This window comes from Strix aluco, chromosome 4, assembly GCF_031877795.1.
Source record: "Strix aluco isolate bStrAlu1 chromosome 4, bStrAlu1.hap1, whole genome shotgun sequence".
Taxonomy (NCBI): Eukaryota; Metazoa; Chordata; class Aves; order Strigiformes; family Strigidae; genus Strix; species Strix aluco.
Window position 1 is genome coordinate 127,310,912 of NC_133934.1, and position 16,781 is coordinate 127,327,692.

At 44.0% G+C, this 16,781-nt stretch overlaps 1 protein-coding gene and 1 non-coding gene across 2 annotated transcripts; one reads left to right on the plus strand and one right to left on the minus strand.

Moving 5' to 3' along the window:
- Positions 1 to 5,083: 5,083 nt before the first annotated feature.
- TBPL2 (TATA-box binding protein like 2) lies at positions 5,084 to 14,910 on the plus strand. The gene is made up of 7 exons (XM_074821623.1): positions 5,084 to 5,132; positions 8,099 to 8,507; positions 9,520 to 9,607; positions 10,294 to 10,385; positions 11,257 to 11,424; positions 12,965 to 13,059; positions 14,782 to 14,910. Exons 1-7 carry the CDS (start codon positions 5,084 to 5,086, stop codon positions 14,859 to 14,861), a joined length of 981 nt encoding a protein of 326 aa, XP_074677724.1. The 3' UTR covers positions 14,862 to 14,910.
- On the minus strand, positions 5,183 to 5,254 carry TRNAG-UCC (transfer RNA glycine (anticodon UCC)). The gene has a single exon. It is a non-coding gene; the product is annotated as a tRNA-Gly (tRNA).
- Positions 14,911 to 16,781: the final 1,871 nt, after the last annotated feature.

A 16,781-nucleotide genomic window follows, 5' to 3' on the forward strand; every position in this document is an offset into this window, starting at 1 on the left:
GGTGCCAGTTATATTTATGTGTGACATTCATGGAGGAGCTGTCCAAGAAAGCCCGTAGCCATTAATTGCTAGGTTGCAATTAAGGTGGCAGCCAATGTTTAAAGCCCCCCCCCGCCTCCCCCTTTTCTGGCCATATTTTAAATGCAACACAGAATGAAAAGTAAAAATAGACTAATGTGCTCTCCCCCACACCGCAGTACAAGGCTTAAGAGCGCGGCTGGGCCAAGACAAGTGGATTTCTATGCAAACAACATACAGAATGCCTTCGTTTAATCACTTTGTTGCTTTGCACAGATAGGAAAATTAAATGAAATTAACTGTACAGTTTAAAGTCACCATTCAGCCTTTCAGTTGAGACAGATGGTTTTTACTTACAGTGCTTCCTCTGGCATTCAGTGGAGGATTTGGCAATCTTCTCTGGGTCTGGTTCTCAGCAATTCTCTGACATGGGGGCAGTTAGTGTCTTCGTTACACATAATAGTGCTGTATAAGCCAGAAAAAATGCTCTTTTCTAGCCAGTTTACCCCTTTTCTATCTGACAGAAGTGACTCTCTTTCCTGGTCCAGAAGTCAATGCACGCTGAGCATTGACCCACGCTGGTCTCTGCCAGCAAGCATGGAAGGCGCATGCATTAGCAGTCAAATGCTGAGAGCCCACTAATGTTTGCAAAGAGTACCAAATCCCCCAGTACTGTCCCTTACAGGGAATAAGAGAGCCCCAGTTTAACTGGGACAAAGAAGAGGCAGCCCTACCACTGTGTGACTTGGGCTGCATCATCCAATATGGGGAGGGACACTTGGCACTAGGGGGTAAATGAGAAGTTACAGCCCGTCTTCCCATCACCCAGTAAACCTGGAAAATCAAACAGGATTCTGACCCAATTTCAAACCATTGTAACCTCACTTCTGTTAAGAGGGTTACTCATGATTTACACAGGGGCAGGTTAGAACCAAATATCAAATCTAATGGATCTGATTCTGTTCGTATTTACACCAGCATAACCTTATGATGATACACTTAATAATTCACAATTAAAAGTCAAATTACGCACTATTACTCAGTGAGTAGTCATGGTGGCTTCTTTCCTTCCCTGGGAATAAATCCAGTATCTACTGACACTGACAAGCATTGATCAGGTCTAGAATGGAGTATTACAGGACAAATAAGTATGAGAGAGCAATGGTCACACTTGTCAGACAGAAGGCACTCCAGCATCTACCCCTGAGTTGCCTTTTGGGCTGCAGCTGCTTCTCGAGAGGCTTGCCAGCTCCATGCAGGTCCTTCACTCCCACAGACCCCGCCGACCTCGCTGCAGCTCACCTGCTCCTCTCTTTGATCCCTCTTTGGGGTCCTCCTCAGCACCTCACTCTGTTTACATCCCTGGCAAGAACGGAATCAAGACGCAGGGACCAAAACAGGGCTAAACCAAACAGAAAGAATCACCAAGACTTGGATTCTGCTGTTGGTAGAGAAGCGTAGAGTCCTGGGGTAATCGGAAGGTGCTGCATTCGGAGGAACTTTGTGCATAATATCTTGCTCTTTTTTTGGAACACAATCCTGCTCTCAGTTGCTCTTCCACCTCCTCCAAAGGCAGGGTTTTAACGCTGCAGGCAGCGAGGCTACCAGGAGATGCAAGCTAAACCTAAGACAAGCTACACTCTTCTGAGACAATTACAGCTATAAAAGTTTAGCATAAACCTCAGGAGGGCAGAAAGCAGAACGTTGTCAGTCATGAGCTTTTAATTCTCAAACTGGCTTCTGAAAAAGATAAGATAAAGCCAAACCAGATTAACCAACTTCAAAGCAAGCAGCAAGGCATTTACGGCATGCTAGAATAGAAGGCAGCTATTGAGAGCACTAATGAATAAAACAGGCAGAGCTTCCTTACTGACTTGCTCCTTGTCCCTTCCAGGTTTTTGGAAGTCTCCTGTGATTAGTCCCATTCCATAACCAGATTACAGCATCCAGGTAATGCAGGAATGTCTGCTACAGAAATGTTTAAGAGACCGATACAGGAATGCTAGTAGAAGCTCTGTGGAAGTCTTCTCCAATTAGTTATCCAAGGAAGAACGATACTGAATGACTCTTACAAAGAATGCACAAAGCACTTATTGTTGTACTAATCATCAACTTTCTAAGTAAAATTAACCAATTTGCTAATTAAGACTCATGACAATTCATCATTACAGTAACTGTGCACTTCAGATGATTCATCACCCCGTAACTGGCTCCTGCCGCTCGGGGATGTGTGTAATGGCTGCCTCCAGCGTGCAGGAGGGTGTGCGGCTCCCTCCCTGCTCGGAGCAGTCCTGCTCATGAGTCACCTTGGCCTGGCTCTGGGCAGCTGCTGCTTTCCAAAGAATAAAAAAATGAAAAAAGAAAGGGGAAAAAAAAAAGAAGGCAGCTTGAGACAGAAATAATCTTTTTTAAGTTGGGCTGGGAAGAATAGTTGCCCTTTCTAATGTTATTTGACCTGGATGATCAGAAACCGAGCAGGTAAGTCTCATGAGTTCCTATTAATACATTTTAAATTAACATCTGTCCAACTGATGACAGGGTCAGAGTCTCCTGCTGAAGAAGGGAGAACACTACCTCGCAGCCGAGAGAGGATGATGCCTCTCATGACTAAGAATGGAAGACTCAGGGAGGGGGAAGCCCAGGGACTCCTATTCGCTGGATCATCACTCTCTGGACTTCCCACTACCTGGGCCTCCACTCAGTGGGGCTCCCCACCACTGAGCACCCCACTGGCTGGGCCTCCCAGATGCTGGGCACCACAAGTGGATGCCCAGCCTTGAGGAGGAGGATGTGAGCACAGAGCCCTCCCAAGTCACAGCCATGCCTTCCCTCCCTTGGGCAGCACCCAGAAAATTCTTCCCCTACATCAAAGCAATCCTGAGAGCTTGAATCGCCCACACAATGTGACTCTTGATTCGTCTGATGATCTCTCAGCTTTCTAAACATCTTCCTTTCTTCTCCACCTCACGATGAGTAAATAATTTTATACCCATTTAACAGAAAAGGCACCAAACATGACTTAACCAAAATCACATCGCTGCCCACTGGTGCCCATGCCATTTGCAGGATGCAATCCAAGGCAAGAAGCAACACCAATATTAAAGGATTTGTATTTTATGTTCATCTCTGATGTAGCCTCTCTCACTTAAACACCACGGTTTGACCTCTCCATCTCAGGTTCACAAAATGCAGACAAACCAGTCCCCGGGGAGCTGCAGGATGAACATAGCTCATCTCCAGGGGGTTCTGCAGTGCAACAAAGGATTAATTAGTCGAGGAAACTCATAGCGCTACAGCTGCAACACTACAGACAGGACCACACCAGGGAAACACTCCAGCTTCCCAACTTCAGCATAGCAGTAGTGTTCACACAGTGGGGGAGCGCCAATCTCCTGTCCCCATGAGATGTCACTGCGAGGACAAAACAAATTCAGCACAATCCCTGCGATGAATTCAATCACTCCTGTGGGCAACGCAGGCCCACACTGTCGTGAAGGAGGCTGTGAGGGCTGTGCTTGCTGCTGCTGGTGGGAACAGGGCCCCCCGCCCTCCACGCCCCATCCCATTGGGCTGGCAAAAGCAGCTGAGGCCATGGAGCTGTCTGCCACCACCCCAATCACCTGCGAGCACTAAATGGGACGGTTTAGTTTTAATCATCCTGAACTGGTCTGAGCTAGCTCCACCAGCCTCCGTAATTCAAGGTGCAATCTCGAAGAGAGTCCTCTCTCTACTTGCTCTGCTGCTCAACTTGCCTCCTGGGTGCTCAGGGATGGGCTGTGTGATGTATATCAACCTGCTTGAGGCTGGATTTTTCTGGGGCCAGGGGGATTTGCCACCTGTGAAGTGCTGGGGCAAGGTGAGTCCCAGAAATACCACGAAACCAGCCCAGCAGGCTGTGCTGAGGAGGGAAGGATGCTGGTCAGCCACGTACATTCTGCCCCACGGATAAAGGATACAAATCTAATATCCTTCACACCTCTGAGGCAGCGAGAAGAGCCTAGCAGCACCTCCCAAAGACATGTTTCATGCCTAGGCTTTGACATCTTCTTCCACAGGGTTTCTTCAGCTCAGCTAGCTGCAAGCAAATCTCACAGCAAAACGCAAAGGCCTGTCTAGCAGAGCATTGATCATGGCAGTCAGTGCATCCACCAGCCCAGACAGGGACAGGGATGTGTCCCCAGCTGCATGTTCACAGAAACCCATCCATCCATCACCACGCAGCGACAGGACAGGAGAGCAGGAACAAGTCAGACAGCAACCGCTGGCGTCGAGTCAAGCAGCGCCCAAGCTGAGCTGCGTCGGCAGCGCGAGACTCCCTCAGCATCAATCAGTGAGGCACAACACAAACTCCCTCCTGGGAACATGCTGCCTCATGCCCGGACTCTCCACACGTGAGTCTTTTGAAAAGGAAATGGCCTTCAACCATCACTCGTAGGGGACAGAAACAGAGACACAAGTGGGGAAAATAGCAGCAAGGGGAGGTCAGCAGTGAATGTAAGGAGTAATGGCTTCCTCCCCCTAAGCAGCATTAGCAAGGCTAGCCCAGCTGAGAATAGACCATTTCATTGCAATGCCTTGAGTTTGAGGTTTATGATTTTAGACTGGGGCTCATCTCAAAGGACCAGGTGTGCCTTATCGCAGTTGATGAGGCAGGTGGGAGAAATTAAGGGCATATTACACTTGGTCGCTGAAAACCATCAGCTACAAGTGACACACTATCTTTGTAAGATCTAAGCTGCAGCGCTGACCCCCATTTATCTCCCCCACACAGAGGGGATCAGGCTCAAGAGCAGGTTGTGTTTGTAAGCTTATATAAAGCACATGAGAGCACCCAGATTTCTTTAGCCATTCCACCCGATGGAGCAAGACCTTGCGGGCAGCCCTGTCAAGGGCAGGTGAAAGGCTCAAAGGCTGCTTGATGGGGGTGAAAAAATCACAGCCGGGAGGGACCGTGTATTTAAAATCAGCTGTGCTGGCTCCTCTCCCTGCCCCCAGTGCCGTCCCTCGGGCTTAAAGCTGGGCCCGGGGGTGGTGTTGGGGGGTCTGGGGGCGGGCGGTTGCGCCTATGGACGGCAGCTCGCTGCTGGAGCGGTACCTGGAGCGCTGCGACGGGCAGGTAAGTACGGGAGGGGGGAAAAAAAAATAAAAGCAGCAAGAAATAAGCTGCGTTGGCCGGGAATCGAACCCGGGTCAACTGCTTGGAAGGCAGCTATGCTCACCACTATACCACCAACGCTGCGCTGAAAGATTCTGTCGCCTGCATCTCAACTCAGGCGCCATCACTGTGCTCCTGTCTGGGTCGGGCTTAGCTGGGCTCGGCCGCCCTGTGGGGCTCCTCCTTGGCCCGGGCCAGCCTGGCCGCCATCGCCAGCCCAGCCTTGCATAGGGGAGTAGCGAGCTATAACCGTCCAGAGCTGCTGGGAGCATGGAGAAGCCTTTGGGGGGGCTCTCTGATGGGTGGGGGGTCGTTCTCATCTGCTGTAAGAAGAATGCTGCTGCGTTTAAACTCTTGCTGTGGGGTGGTGCTTGTGAGGACCAGCCTGTGTGCTGGGGTGGGAGGCTCAGATCTCTTCGTGCTGGTTGGTAAATGTTTGCAGAAATGTTTTTGGTTTGGTGTTTGGAATAGCTGTCCTGGTCTCAGGTGGCTGCAGAGGTAACAGGGTGAGGGACTAGGAGAGGGCTGGACTCCACAGCTGAGCATCATCTTCACTCAGGGAACACAACTTCTTTACTCGCATTCTGTTGTAAACTACTTTTCAGCTCAGAAAGGGGCTTTAACACAGGCTGTTTAAATGCAGAGACCTCCTAGCAGCAGTCAGTAAAGCCCTCCGAATATGGCCCTATAAAGTAGTGAGGTATAACCAGGGTTTTACAAATGTTACTGAGCTTTTTCTATTTCAGACTTGCTGGGATACTTGATAATAGCAGATGTGTGAGATATCACTGCAGATGAAAAAAATAAAACCAACCCAAGGCTGTTGTTTAAAGCAGCTGGATTTGATTTACATGTACCTGGGTTGCAGAGATTCCTGCAGTGGAAGTGAAAATGGCTCTTTCCCCTCAAGCTGCCCCAAACTTAGTGATCTCAGACAGGATCTATGTGTGAAATCTTCCTGGAGCTGCTGGGAGATGTCCAAAGCTATGCACTTGATGGGGCCTTCAAGTGAAGTTAATTAACCTAGAGTCTATAGCAATAACCCTTGGCAGCCAGCCCAATATAAACATGGTCTTGTGCCCCCTTTCACAGCCTCTGAGCATCTGTCTAACAAGAAAGCAATCCTCCCCAGTACTTAACCCTATACAGGTTTTTTCCCAGAGCAGTTATATGGAAACCTGCTGAGAAAGGAAGATTTGCTTTCTGTTTCTACCTACTCTATACACTTTTTTTTAAACTTGTTTTACAGCTGTTTAATACTTCCAGCCTCATACACCACTCATTTCTCCATCAGCTCCTTTTCTTTAAGCTATACCACAAACTGTGGGGTGGGGTTTTTTTGGCTGTTATATTTATCACATTCTCTGATGCCACTTAGTATGATGTGTGAGTAGTCCTCCAGGTTTGCAGTGATGAGGCTTTTTTTGTACCATTTTCTCTGCATCGCAGTTCATACAAAACTTTCCTAATTAGCTCCTGTACAGATAAGCCTCAGTCCACTGGAGGTCTTGCAGAGACTGTGCCTTCCTTCCCCTGTGGCAAACTTGAAAAATATCTATTTAAAACAGATTTTAGTTATTCCATAGTATATTTTATTGGTATCTGACCTCTTAATTCTCAGATAGTGCTCTTGGATCCAGTTTCCCGAAGAGCTGAGGGGTTAAGGAGTACCTAGTCTTACTCAGTAGCACTCTGCCCTAACTGATCTCATATAGGGCTTGGTTTTAGACACAGTTTTGAACCTAGGTGTTCATGATGCTTTCAGAGCTTGACCTGATTACACCTGTATTCAAGCTAGTAAGAGTTTTCTGGGAGGATTTGTCACTTAGTAAGAGTTTTTCAAGTGTCTACTGCAAAGTAGGCACAGAGATCTCCCCATGTGCATGGTTGTGTTGCTAAGCGAGCTGATTAGCACAGCACACAGAGCAGCACTAGCTCAAGGCTGAAAAGCATTGATCTGGAAACCCTGCTCCTGCTGGAGCTCGGGCAGTTGCTGCCAACTCAAGGGCCTCCGTCTTGTGCACTGTTCCCTCTTCTGATTTGTGCTAGGACTTTTCAAGTCATTTTGGCTCTCAAGCCCAAAAAAGCCTAAATGAACACAAAACCTCCTGTATGGATCATCTAGTCCAAGCTGTCACCTGCTGTGGGTATTGGCAGAAACCACCTTCTTGAAAGAAGCTTTTCACTAACTAAAGGCTTATGCCCTAATGGAGAAGGGAAGAAATCCTCTCCTAAACTCTTGCCTCCTCAATATTATGATGCCTTTTAAATAGCTTTTAATAATAAACAGCTGATAAAGGAGGGCATTAGTATGCAAGAACTTGCTTCCAGATATGTTGTATGCTTGATCTGGGAAAAGATGCTGGCTTTGCTGACTGCGTCTCGCTTAAATTAGTCGGTGACCTCCAGCAGCTGAAAGAATAAACTGCTCGTGATTCTGTGAGCTGCTGCCCTCTGTTGCACAAATCCAACACAACACTGTCCCCTGGTAGCACAGAGAGGAAACAGTAATATACTGAATGGGAGTTGAAGCCAGCCAGAAAATGCCAGCTGTCTTCCTTGGAAAAACTCGTGAGCAATTATGTTGGTTTTGTGCATAACTGAGGCACAACAACGGCTGTGAAGGGCACAGTGCCAACACTGTACCTCCAGTCGCTGCTGCAGGTATAGAGTGATTCTCAGTTTGTGGTGGTACAGGAGTACTCTAGACTGCCTTTGAAATGTGGCAGGAAAATATATCTCTCTGCTATAGAAGTCTGCTTGGCTAGCAGCATATAAAAATCCAGACACGCTTCAAATCTTAAGATTCTTCTTTGCTACAAAATGTATGGGCAAAAATTATTTCAACTTCCTAATTGAATGAAGATTAGTCTCCTGACTAAAGTAAATGTTTTAATACAAGATCCTTAATGATACTTTTTTTTTAATTCAAGGATGACCTCTCAACTAGTCCTCAGCTGTTTACTCCCATGAGCCCTTATGATGTAGACCTTCCAATTCAAACAACTGAAGATGTGTTGTTCGGTTCTCAATTTAACCAGTCCAAAGAGCTTCCTACAGACTTCTCCTCTGTGGATCTCAGCTTTCTTCCAGATATTACCCAAGATAACAAAGAACAAAATCTATTTGAAGATGGTCATGAAATGCAAAAAGAGCTTGATGGGTCAACATCAAATGAGGACAGCAGTATCCTCACGCATGAAAGCAGCTTGGCCTATCCAGATGCATCTCAAGCAACTGAAGCATCTGGTGTGTGTCCTCCTCTGACACCAATGGCTCCAATGACCCCAGTGACACCTGCATCAGAAAGCTCTGGCATAGTTCCCCAGTTACAGTAAGTTTATGTAGTATTATATATCTGGCATATGTAATAGTCGTAGTTTGGCTTAAACTGCAAGGTACTGCTCTGACTTCTCAGAGAATGTAGCAAGTGTGGGTTTGTCTTAAATAAGCCTCCTCAAAAAAACTAGGGGGATGGTTAGTCCTCTGAGGAGATATGGAGCGAGTGAACTGACAGTATGAGAAGACAACTGGATACTGTGCTGATCGGTGCAGTATAAAAATGGAAATGGCACAGAGCAATATGCAGCTTAGGAAAACAGGGGAGAGTGGACTTGATAAACATGCTGGGTGAGTGAGTATCTGAAATGCCTCTGGCTTGTTAAGGGGGAAAAGTCTCTTCTGGGAGACAAAAGATGAAGTCTCTCCAAGGGAGAAGTTTTTGATAGAAATTATTTATATCTAGTATGTACTGTTAGGTACTTCAGTTTGCAGGAAGAAAAGACAAAAATACTTGAAAAGGAGGATTTCTTCCAGCAAGGAGAATGTTAAAGATGACAGCAGACTCCAGTGGTTTAAAGATGCCAGTCTGCTTTTCTGAGAGCAGAAACAGTCTGAACTGAGCAAGGGAAAGGAAGGGGCATGAAAAGAAGTGTGAGAAATTCTGGCCTCATTAAAAGGTCCTGTCCAGTGTGGAGTAGCTTATACCTGTAGAGAACAACATACCCTTACCTACCTTAAGAGTGCTGTAGTAACTCTAAACACTCAGTAATGGTTCAATTCAAAGCTATAACGCTTCAGTGATGTAGTTATTGGAAGACACACAAACTTAGTATTCAGGGACTAATACTTTCATACCTTGTTATAGCTCAGAAACTGTAATTTTGGTATTGAATTACTTAAGTTTTGCCAAAAGTAGCTTAATGCTAGAGTGGGAAAGAGGTAGGCAGGAAATAATTTGATGGCAATTATTAATTGGAGTGTGACTTCACATTAAGCTAATAATGTTGGGGGTTGGCTCTGCAGTGGCTTGTTTTTGCACTAAGAAAATTCCTCTCATTCCTCAGGAATATAGTGTCAACTGTAAACTTGGCTTGTAAACTAGATCTGAAGAACATAGCTCTGCGTGCCAGAAATGCAGAGTATAACCCAAAGGTAAATGTTAAGGACCCAAAGCTTTACCCTCCATTCCCTTTCTCAGTGCTGATGGATTCTAATACACAAATTCACCATAAGCTTTGTACTTTTTCTAAATAGCGCTGTCTTGATCCACAAGGGAAAGTCATAAAAATCTGCAACTTGGGCCTGTTAAATGAAAAGAAATACAGGGGACCACAAGGAGATTTTTTTTTTCTTTGAAAAAAGCCCCAGCAATGAGATGTTACTAAACTATTTAAGAAAGGGGATTGATTAACCCTCCCACCTGTGTCCATCTACCTCCAGCTGAAATGGCTCAAGCAGCCCTCACTGGGGGGAGGAAAGACCTGCCCTGAAACTCTTGGCTGAAGAGAATTACTGGAGTCAAACTGGTATTACATGATACTTATAGCAAGTAGCCTAGACAGTAGAAATAATGGGCTGGGAATAATGAGCTTTCTATAAGTGACTCCAGACTGCTCAACAAAATGTAAGGGACAAGGCAGTGGTCCTGTGACTGTTGTCTTAAGCCCCCTGTTCCTAGAGGGATGGGAAATAACTTCAGGGTGATCAAATAAATTTTACAAAGTAGATGCATGCTGTGTTGAGCATTGAAAGTGACAATTCTACAAAATATGAACAGAAATACAGTACCAGCTAAATCCTTCAGCTGCACTGTGTGAGGTCTCCCTTCAAATTTGTAGAGGTTTGCTGCTGTGATCATGAGAATCAGGGAACCACGAACAACAGCCCTCATCTTCAGCTCAGGAAAAATGGTCTGCACAGGAGCAAAAAGGTATTTTTTGTGTTGTTTTTCCTTCCCTTTAACATCTGGTCTTGCAGCTATGCCTACATTCTGATGAAAAATGACAGAAAACCTTGTTTAAATGATCTATCAAAGGGCTGTCATAATTGCAAGGAAAAAAGGATATTGAAAAATGTCTAACTTTCTTCACGATGGCAGTTTAGTAATTACTGAACTATGTGCTTCTGTCCCTGAATATAGATTGAGCTGAGCAGACATTGACAGAAAAGCTGCTAAAATGCCCAGGAATTGTTAAGGGATTATTTGCATTTCTCACTGACTTTAAAGTGAGTTAGGACATAACTTGTGTCTGTCAAGTCTCTCTTCAGTGTCTGTGTTCACTAGTCAACACATCTGCCTCTAGAGAAAATGGGAATTGGAGAAAAGCAAAGGTTATTTTTGTACTTGGAAGCTCTTTTCCTCAAGTTCATCAGCTGCCTTGGTTTTTTATGTCCCTAAACTGTCAGTGGGATAATGCATTAACTTACAGAACTCTTCTCCAACACCTACCACCATCCCAAACTAGCTAGATGATTGTACTGGTGGCTGCAGTCTACCTCTTGGATCAGCTCTGAGAAGCTGTTGTAAGGAACTGAGAAAGAAACCTCTGAAGAGGGGGACTCCTGGGCAATGCAACGTGCTCCAGTGTGTTCAAACAGACCACAGGAAAGTGAATGACAAAGTGCCTTATTCCTTTTAACTCACTGAAGTGGTTCTGGGGATAGAAGCTTGCTATTTTGAGCAGTAGCGTACCTTTTCCCAGAGCACAGATTAGCACGGTGGTGGCTCTAAACTGACTTCCATCTTGAGAGCAGAAGAAAGTACTAATTGAAGCTGCTTTCCCCTTCTGCTCTGCCTTCAGTGAAGAGCAATCACGGCTCGCAGCCAGGAAGTACGCGCGTGTGGTACAGAAGCTCGGGTTCCCTGCCAAGTTCCTGGACTTCAAGATACAGAATATGGTTGGGAGCTGTGACGTGAGGTTCCCCATCCGGCTGGAAGGCTTGGTTCTCACTCACCAGCAGTTCAGCAGGTATGTGGAAGTCAGAGTTACAACCCCATGCAACTTGGAGCAGTGTCTTTGTAAGCTGCGAACAGACTCAAATTCTGAAGCTGTACAAGCATGGCAAAAGAGAGTAATAATTAACTGGATACTGAATATCAAACGTGTCTTTTAGTGAGCAAAAAGACTTGCTTGCTGGTTCAGGAAGCATGAAATGGCTGTAGATGCCATGTGTTACAATAAAGATAGTAAGGTTTATCTTGATTGCCAGGATGACGTACCACAGCTAGCAGTAAAGCTTCCAGTGCTTGAAACACTGACTGACACAATTCAGCAGTGAAGGGCTCTTCTAAATTGCCTTCCTGTGTGGTGTTCACTGCTTTCTCCTTGCAGGGACACCATAAACACCAGCTTTAGAAACATTGCAAGTGCGTGCACACTAGACAAGTGTTCGGTCACTCTGGGGTAAATTGGATGCACATTAGATCTGGTTAAGATGAAGGGCTGAGGAACTGCAAGAAGCTCCTGAGTTCTTTGCCTAGTTGGTTAATAAAGAGACTCTGGTTTTGTAAAAGCTTTCTTTGACCGTGAATATTGCTGACACAATCTTCAGTGTTGCTGCATGTCAGCAATGTGCACCATTTTCATTAATCTGAGCAGTGTTGGTGATCACAATTTTCCTATTCTCCTGTTATTGCCAAGTGCAGTATCAAACCTTAGTGGGTATTTTTCTTCACTGCAGAACCATATCCACAGGAAAATAACAAGTCTTGATTAAATACTTCAGGTTTAATTGGAGCAGCTCTTAAGCTACTTGAACCTGGTCTATGCCCTTGCTCCATTGTGAGCCTTTAATACTAAGCAGGCCTCTTAACTCCTGTCAAACAGCTGCCTCTCTGCAAGGATAAGGTTTCTAACCTTCAGACCTGAAGCCAGACAGCAGCTGCAAAATACAGAACTGAAAATATAGTGTTTCTGTCATATCGCTTTGGTTCTTTCTGTCTGGATGTCTATTAGCCAGCAATTTAAACCCGTAGTTGAGTGATGGGCATGCTGTGCCTTCAGGATTGGCTTGATCAGAACTGGTTATTGCCATCACTGAGGAAAGGATGAAGATTTTGGCACTGACAAAATCAAAATTCAGTTGTGTCTTTAGCACTGCGTTTAATATTTTGCATTTAATTTGGGGACTAAATATATATTAAAGATTCACTTGGCTGTTGTCTTGTCTTAGTTGCACAAGATGCTTCCTGATAAGGGCTCTTTGCAGACTAGGAAGGGTTTGAGTACTGTTTGAAGATTACAATAATGGTTCCAAGGCTATGGAAAATCATTCAGAAGTGGCTCAGAAGTCTTTAAGAGTAAGCATGAAGAACTCCTACCAGCTCCAGCTGGGATTACTAGGTTTCTCTTGAAGATGTCTAAAACCTGACCTGCCTTTCTCTGGTTAGCTAGCTAAAATCTGTGGGTTTAATTACTCTATTGTTAGTATAATTAAAGATCAGTTTATGCATACTGCACTGAAACGGTATTTGCATTTTACTAATCTTACCTGCTTGCTTTGAAACAGCTATGAACCTGAACTATTTCCTGGCCTTATTTATAGGATGGTCAAACCAAGGATAGTGCTGCTTATCTTTGTGTCTGGAAAAGTTGTACTGACGGGTAAGTGGTCTCCCACTGTGTATCTGTAATCAAGTGCTACCACATCCTCTGAGAAAGCCTTTAAATTGAACATTAGTTAAACTAATATCTTGCCTACTGCTGCTTATCTGTGTTTTCTGCAGATAACAATATCAGTATTGTTGCACTAGAATATCATATTGCTTTGTATAGTGTCTCAGATTTCCATGTTGTTAACCTTGAGTATCTTCATTTTATTCAAAGCATAATGCCATGTGTCAACGTACAGAATCCCAGCAGGATGTTGATGTACTAGTAACTACTCAAGTCACTTAAAGAGGAATATCACAGTAAACAATTTAAAATTGCTTGGACAGGAAGCAAACTTCTTAAAGCACTTCACTAAAAACATTTAGTAGGGATTATGAGAGGAAAGGGTGGAGATGTAAGAACTTGTCCCAGACTGTTTGGCAAAACACTCATGAGGCAAAAGCCTTGCTGAGTAAGCGTGCTCAGCAGATATCTGTACCTCAAATCCCACGTCAAAAAAGCTGAATTCCTGAGTGCGTGTTCCTAATGCTTTCTTTTGTAAAGCTCATGAAAATACTTTTTATTCAGATGTACTGAAAGGTAAATGGTACTAGTTCCCAGAGGATCCAAATGCTGTATGTATATTCACAACACAGCTTTGAGGTGTGTGAAAGACAAAAGAGAAGTGCCTGCCTTAGGCAGAGATTCTCACAATCATAACTCATGAATGAGCTCAGCTAACTGAAGAATGGGGCAGTCAGTACAAAGCTTAAATGCCTTCCCCTCCAATGTCCCACCACCACCTTCTTGGGTCCAGTAAAATCATACTGGCCAGTTCCATTTTGCTGATACTTGCCCTTTTGGGTACTGTAATTGCAATACCCTTGCATGTGCAGCGGGCCCAGAAGGACTAAAGTAAGTCCTTGTCTGTGAAGGCTGGGCCCAACTGTAATGACAAAACTTGAATTTGCCGAGCTGTGAGGTTTTTTTCCCCTTATCAAAACAGTAACTTAAAAATAACTTTACTTTTGAAAGTAAAAGTTGTAATGTAGGTGAATTAGTCATATCCAAGTGTGTTCTGAGGGAAAGGTTTTACACATTCATCCTGAGTGGCACTTAATCCAACTGCTAGTTCATTTAAACGCAGTATTTTTGTAGCTAATGTTTGTTGCACTAGCATGATAGAGTAGTGTCACTGCCAAGGAACATTCCTGCCTACTGCAATACAGCGTACAAGACTCGGTATTAAAGATTTGCTTGCAGTAAGATAGAAAAGGCTGGCTTTGAAATCACAGGTGCCCTAACAAAGCTTAAAAATAAAAAAGCTTCTCGGAACTGGAGGAGGGGAGTTCTTAAACTGTGGATCAGCTTCCCATGTTGGAATAAATACCCTTAATTTCTTTACTTACCTTATCAACAGGCAGATAATACCATGGTTATTCCAATCACTTTTTTTTCCAAAGCCAGTGTTTTGCACCTGTCAAGAGTAGCTAACTCCTGTTTTGGTTCCACAGATTAAACAAAACTAGTCTAGTCTTAAAGCAAAGCAAGCTAGAAATTGTTCTTTGTGAGGTGGCAGAAGTACGATAGAAATTCTGCCTTAGACTAATAGTAAGTTGCTTTTAAACTCCTGTGTTTCTTCATGGTTTGTAATCTTATTAAGTTTGAGTTGCATTCAGTTATTCTCAACACTCAGTTAATTCTTAATCCATTTTTTCCTAAATGTCTTTCTAGGAGCAAAAGAACGTTCTGAAATCTATGAGGCATTTGAGAGCATCTACCCCATTCTAAAAGGTTTCAAGAAAGCATCATAACATGGCCCATAAAGCAACTAAGAATAATACATGAGTTTGTACTACTATGTATGGAACAGAGCAAGGGTGTGGATTAATAAGCAAATGATGCTATTTTGAATGCTAGAAGTGCTGGTGCCTTTCTATAGACTGTGAAATATTTGTTTTGCTTTCAGATTAGCTGTTTGTAATCCACTTGTTCTGACCACTTCTGTCAAGATGACAAATTTGCCAAATTAATGTACTTTTAATAGAATGTATATTAAGGTGGCACTTAAAAGTATTTTGTAATAGAAACCCTGTGTCTTCTCCCCTGCTACACCTCAAACTGGCTTTATCAAAATCCTCAGCTTTAAGTGTACTGAAACCTAGTTTCTGCAATGTTGTATTTTCATGTTTAAACTCAAAATATATTTTTGTCTACAGTGTGGCTTACAAAATCCAGCATGAGTTGATTTCAGTGTTTTGAAGACCAGGATTGTAAAGGACATATACCGAATCCCTCTGATCCTACTGGTTGGATAAACTCTTGTGTGTAATGGTGGTGTTACTCCTTTTACAGAGATGTTCAAGGCCCCTGACAATGCTGGTACATAGCTAGGAAGTCTGTGGGTGGAGGGGTAACTAATCAAATTAAGAAAATGGTACCCACTTGTATTACTGAAGTCCCCTCAGATGATGGGAGTTTGTTGCTTGGCCCAGACAAAAACATGTTGGTTAGGAACTGCCTTTAAAATGGGCTTGAGGAAAATACAGTGGGGTTCTTGTACTTTTTTTTATGTCCAGGTGAACTCAAGGCTCCCTTTGCACAAAGGTGTCATGCTCAGAGCGGTGATGTGACTAGGAACAGTGTAAAGATTATCCCTTGGCTGTTCTGGTACCTCCCAGGATTCCCTGGAAGCAAGTTTTTTTTCCAGCACAGGACTTTGGTGCTGTTTTGGGGTTTGTCCTGAGTTCTCCCCTTGCTTCCTGCTGAAGACAGGACAGATCTGTCAGGATACTCCCGGAGCCACTAGAGGTTGCTGTTAGATGACTTACGTGTAACCCAGGCCAACAGCTACCTCTGTCCTTGATAGAAATACCCAGTATGGGCAATGGCTTAATACAGAACAGGGTATCATAGTCTTGCTGGGCTTAGTTTTGCTGTCCCAAGTTTATTTCTGATTCGGTGAGGATGTGATTTCCATTTCTGTGTCTAATATGTCTCACAAGTGCTTTTATAACTGTCTCTCCTCTGGAAAAAATTTTGAAGAATTTCATGCACTTCCTTATGATAAACTGGCCTTAACTATGTTATCAGTTCCTTTGTCACAGTCAAACTGTGGATTTCCACACTCGAATCTACTCTAAACAGAGGCTTACTTTTCTGTTTGTTTTCCAACACTGTGGACTTTCCGCAGCTATGGGCTGGACTTTTATTTGCACTGTAGCTGTAATAGCTGATAAGCTTGAGTTACAATGATCTTTTGCAAGTGAAAAATAACCTGCTCTTACTGTGATGCTAGAAAAAGTTTGTCTAAGATGAGCCCTCTTCAAGAAATTGCATTTTAATTAAGAGCTTGCCATGTAATTTCACCAGTAAGGTTAATGCTCTTAAAAAGTATGGATAAAGCCCTAAAGATAATGGGCTCTGTGCCTTTTCACTGAGCTACTGATTAATATTTGCTATGGTAACTCCTGTCTTAGGTAAAACCAAGATAATTGGTTTTTTACCTATGTAGTGCTGTTCATGCTAGTGTTTTGTAGCACTTAAATACACTAGGATGGTGAAACAATAGGCTGGGTAGGCTGGGATTCTTTTTCTTTTTTCTTTCCTGAACTGGGACATGTTTTGTTCTGGGTTGGTTGGTTTTGGTTTGGTGGGTTGGTTGGTTTTTTTTTGGAAGGGGGATATTGCTGTAAGTTATTGTGGCTTGTGTGCTCCCTGTCTCTCAGAATTCC

What these genes read in the sequence shown, in the direction of transcription:
- TBPL2 (XM_074821623.1), top strand. Translation starts at nt 5,084, where the DNA reads ATGGACGGCAGCTCGCTGCTGGAGCGGTACCTGGAGCGCTGCGACGGG. An exon ending in ACTCACCAGCAGTTCAGCAG is followed by an intron (nt 11,425 to 12,964) that starts GTATGTGGAAGT and finishes GCTTTGAAACAG; the next exon opens with CTATGAACCTGAACTATTTC. An exon ending in TGGAAAAGTTGTACTGACGG is followed by an intron (nt 13,060 to 14,781) that starts GTAAGTGGTCTC and finishes ATGTCTTTCTAG; the next exon opens with GAGCAAAAGAACGTTCTGAA.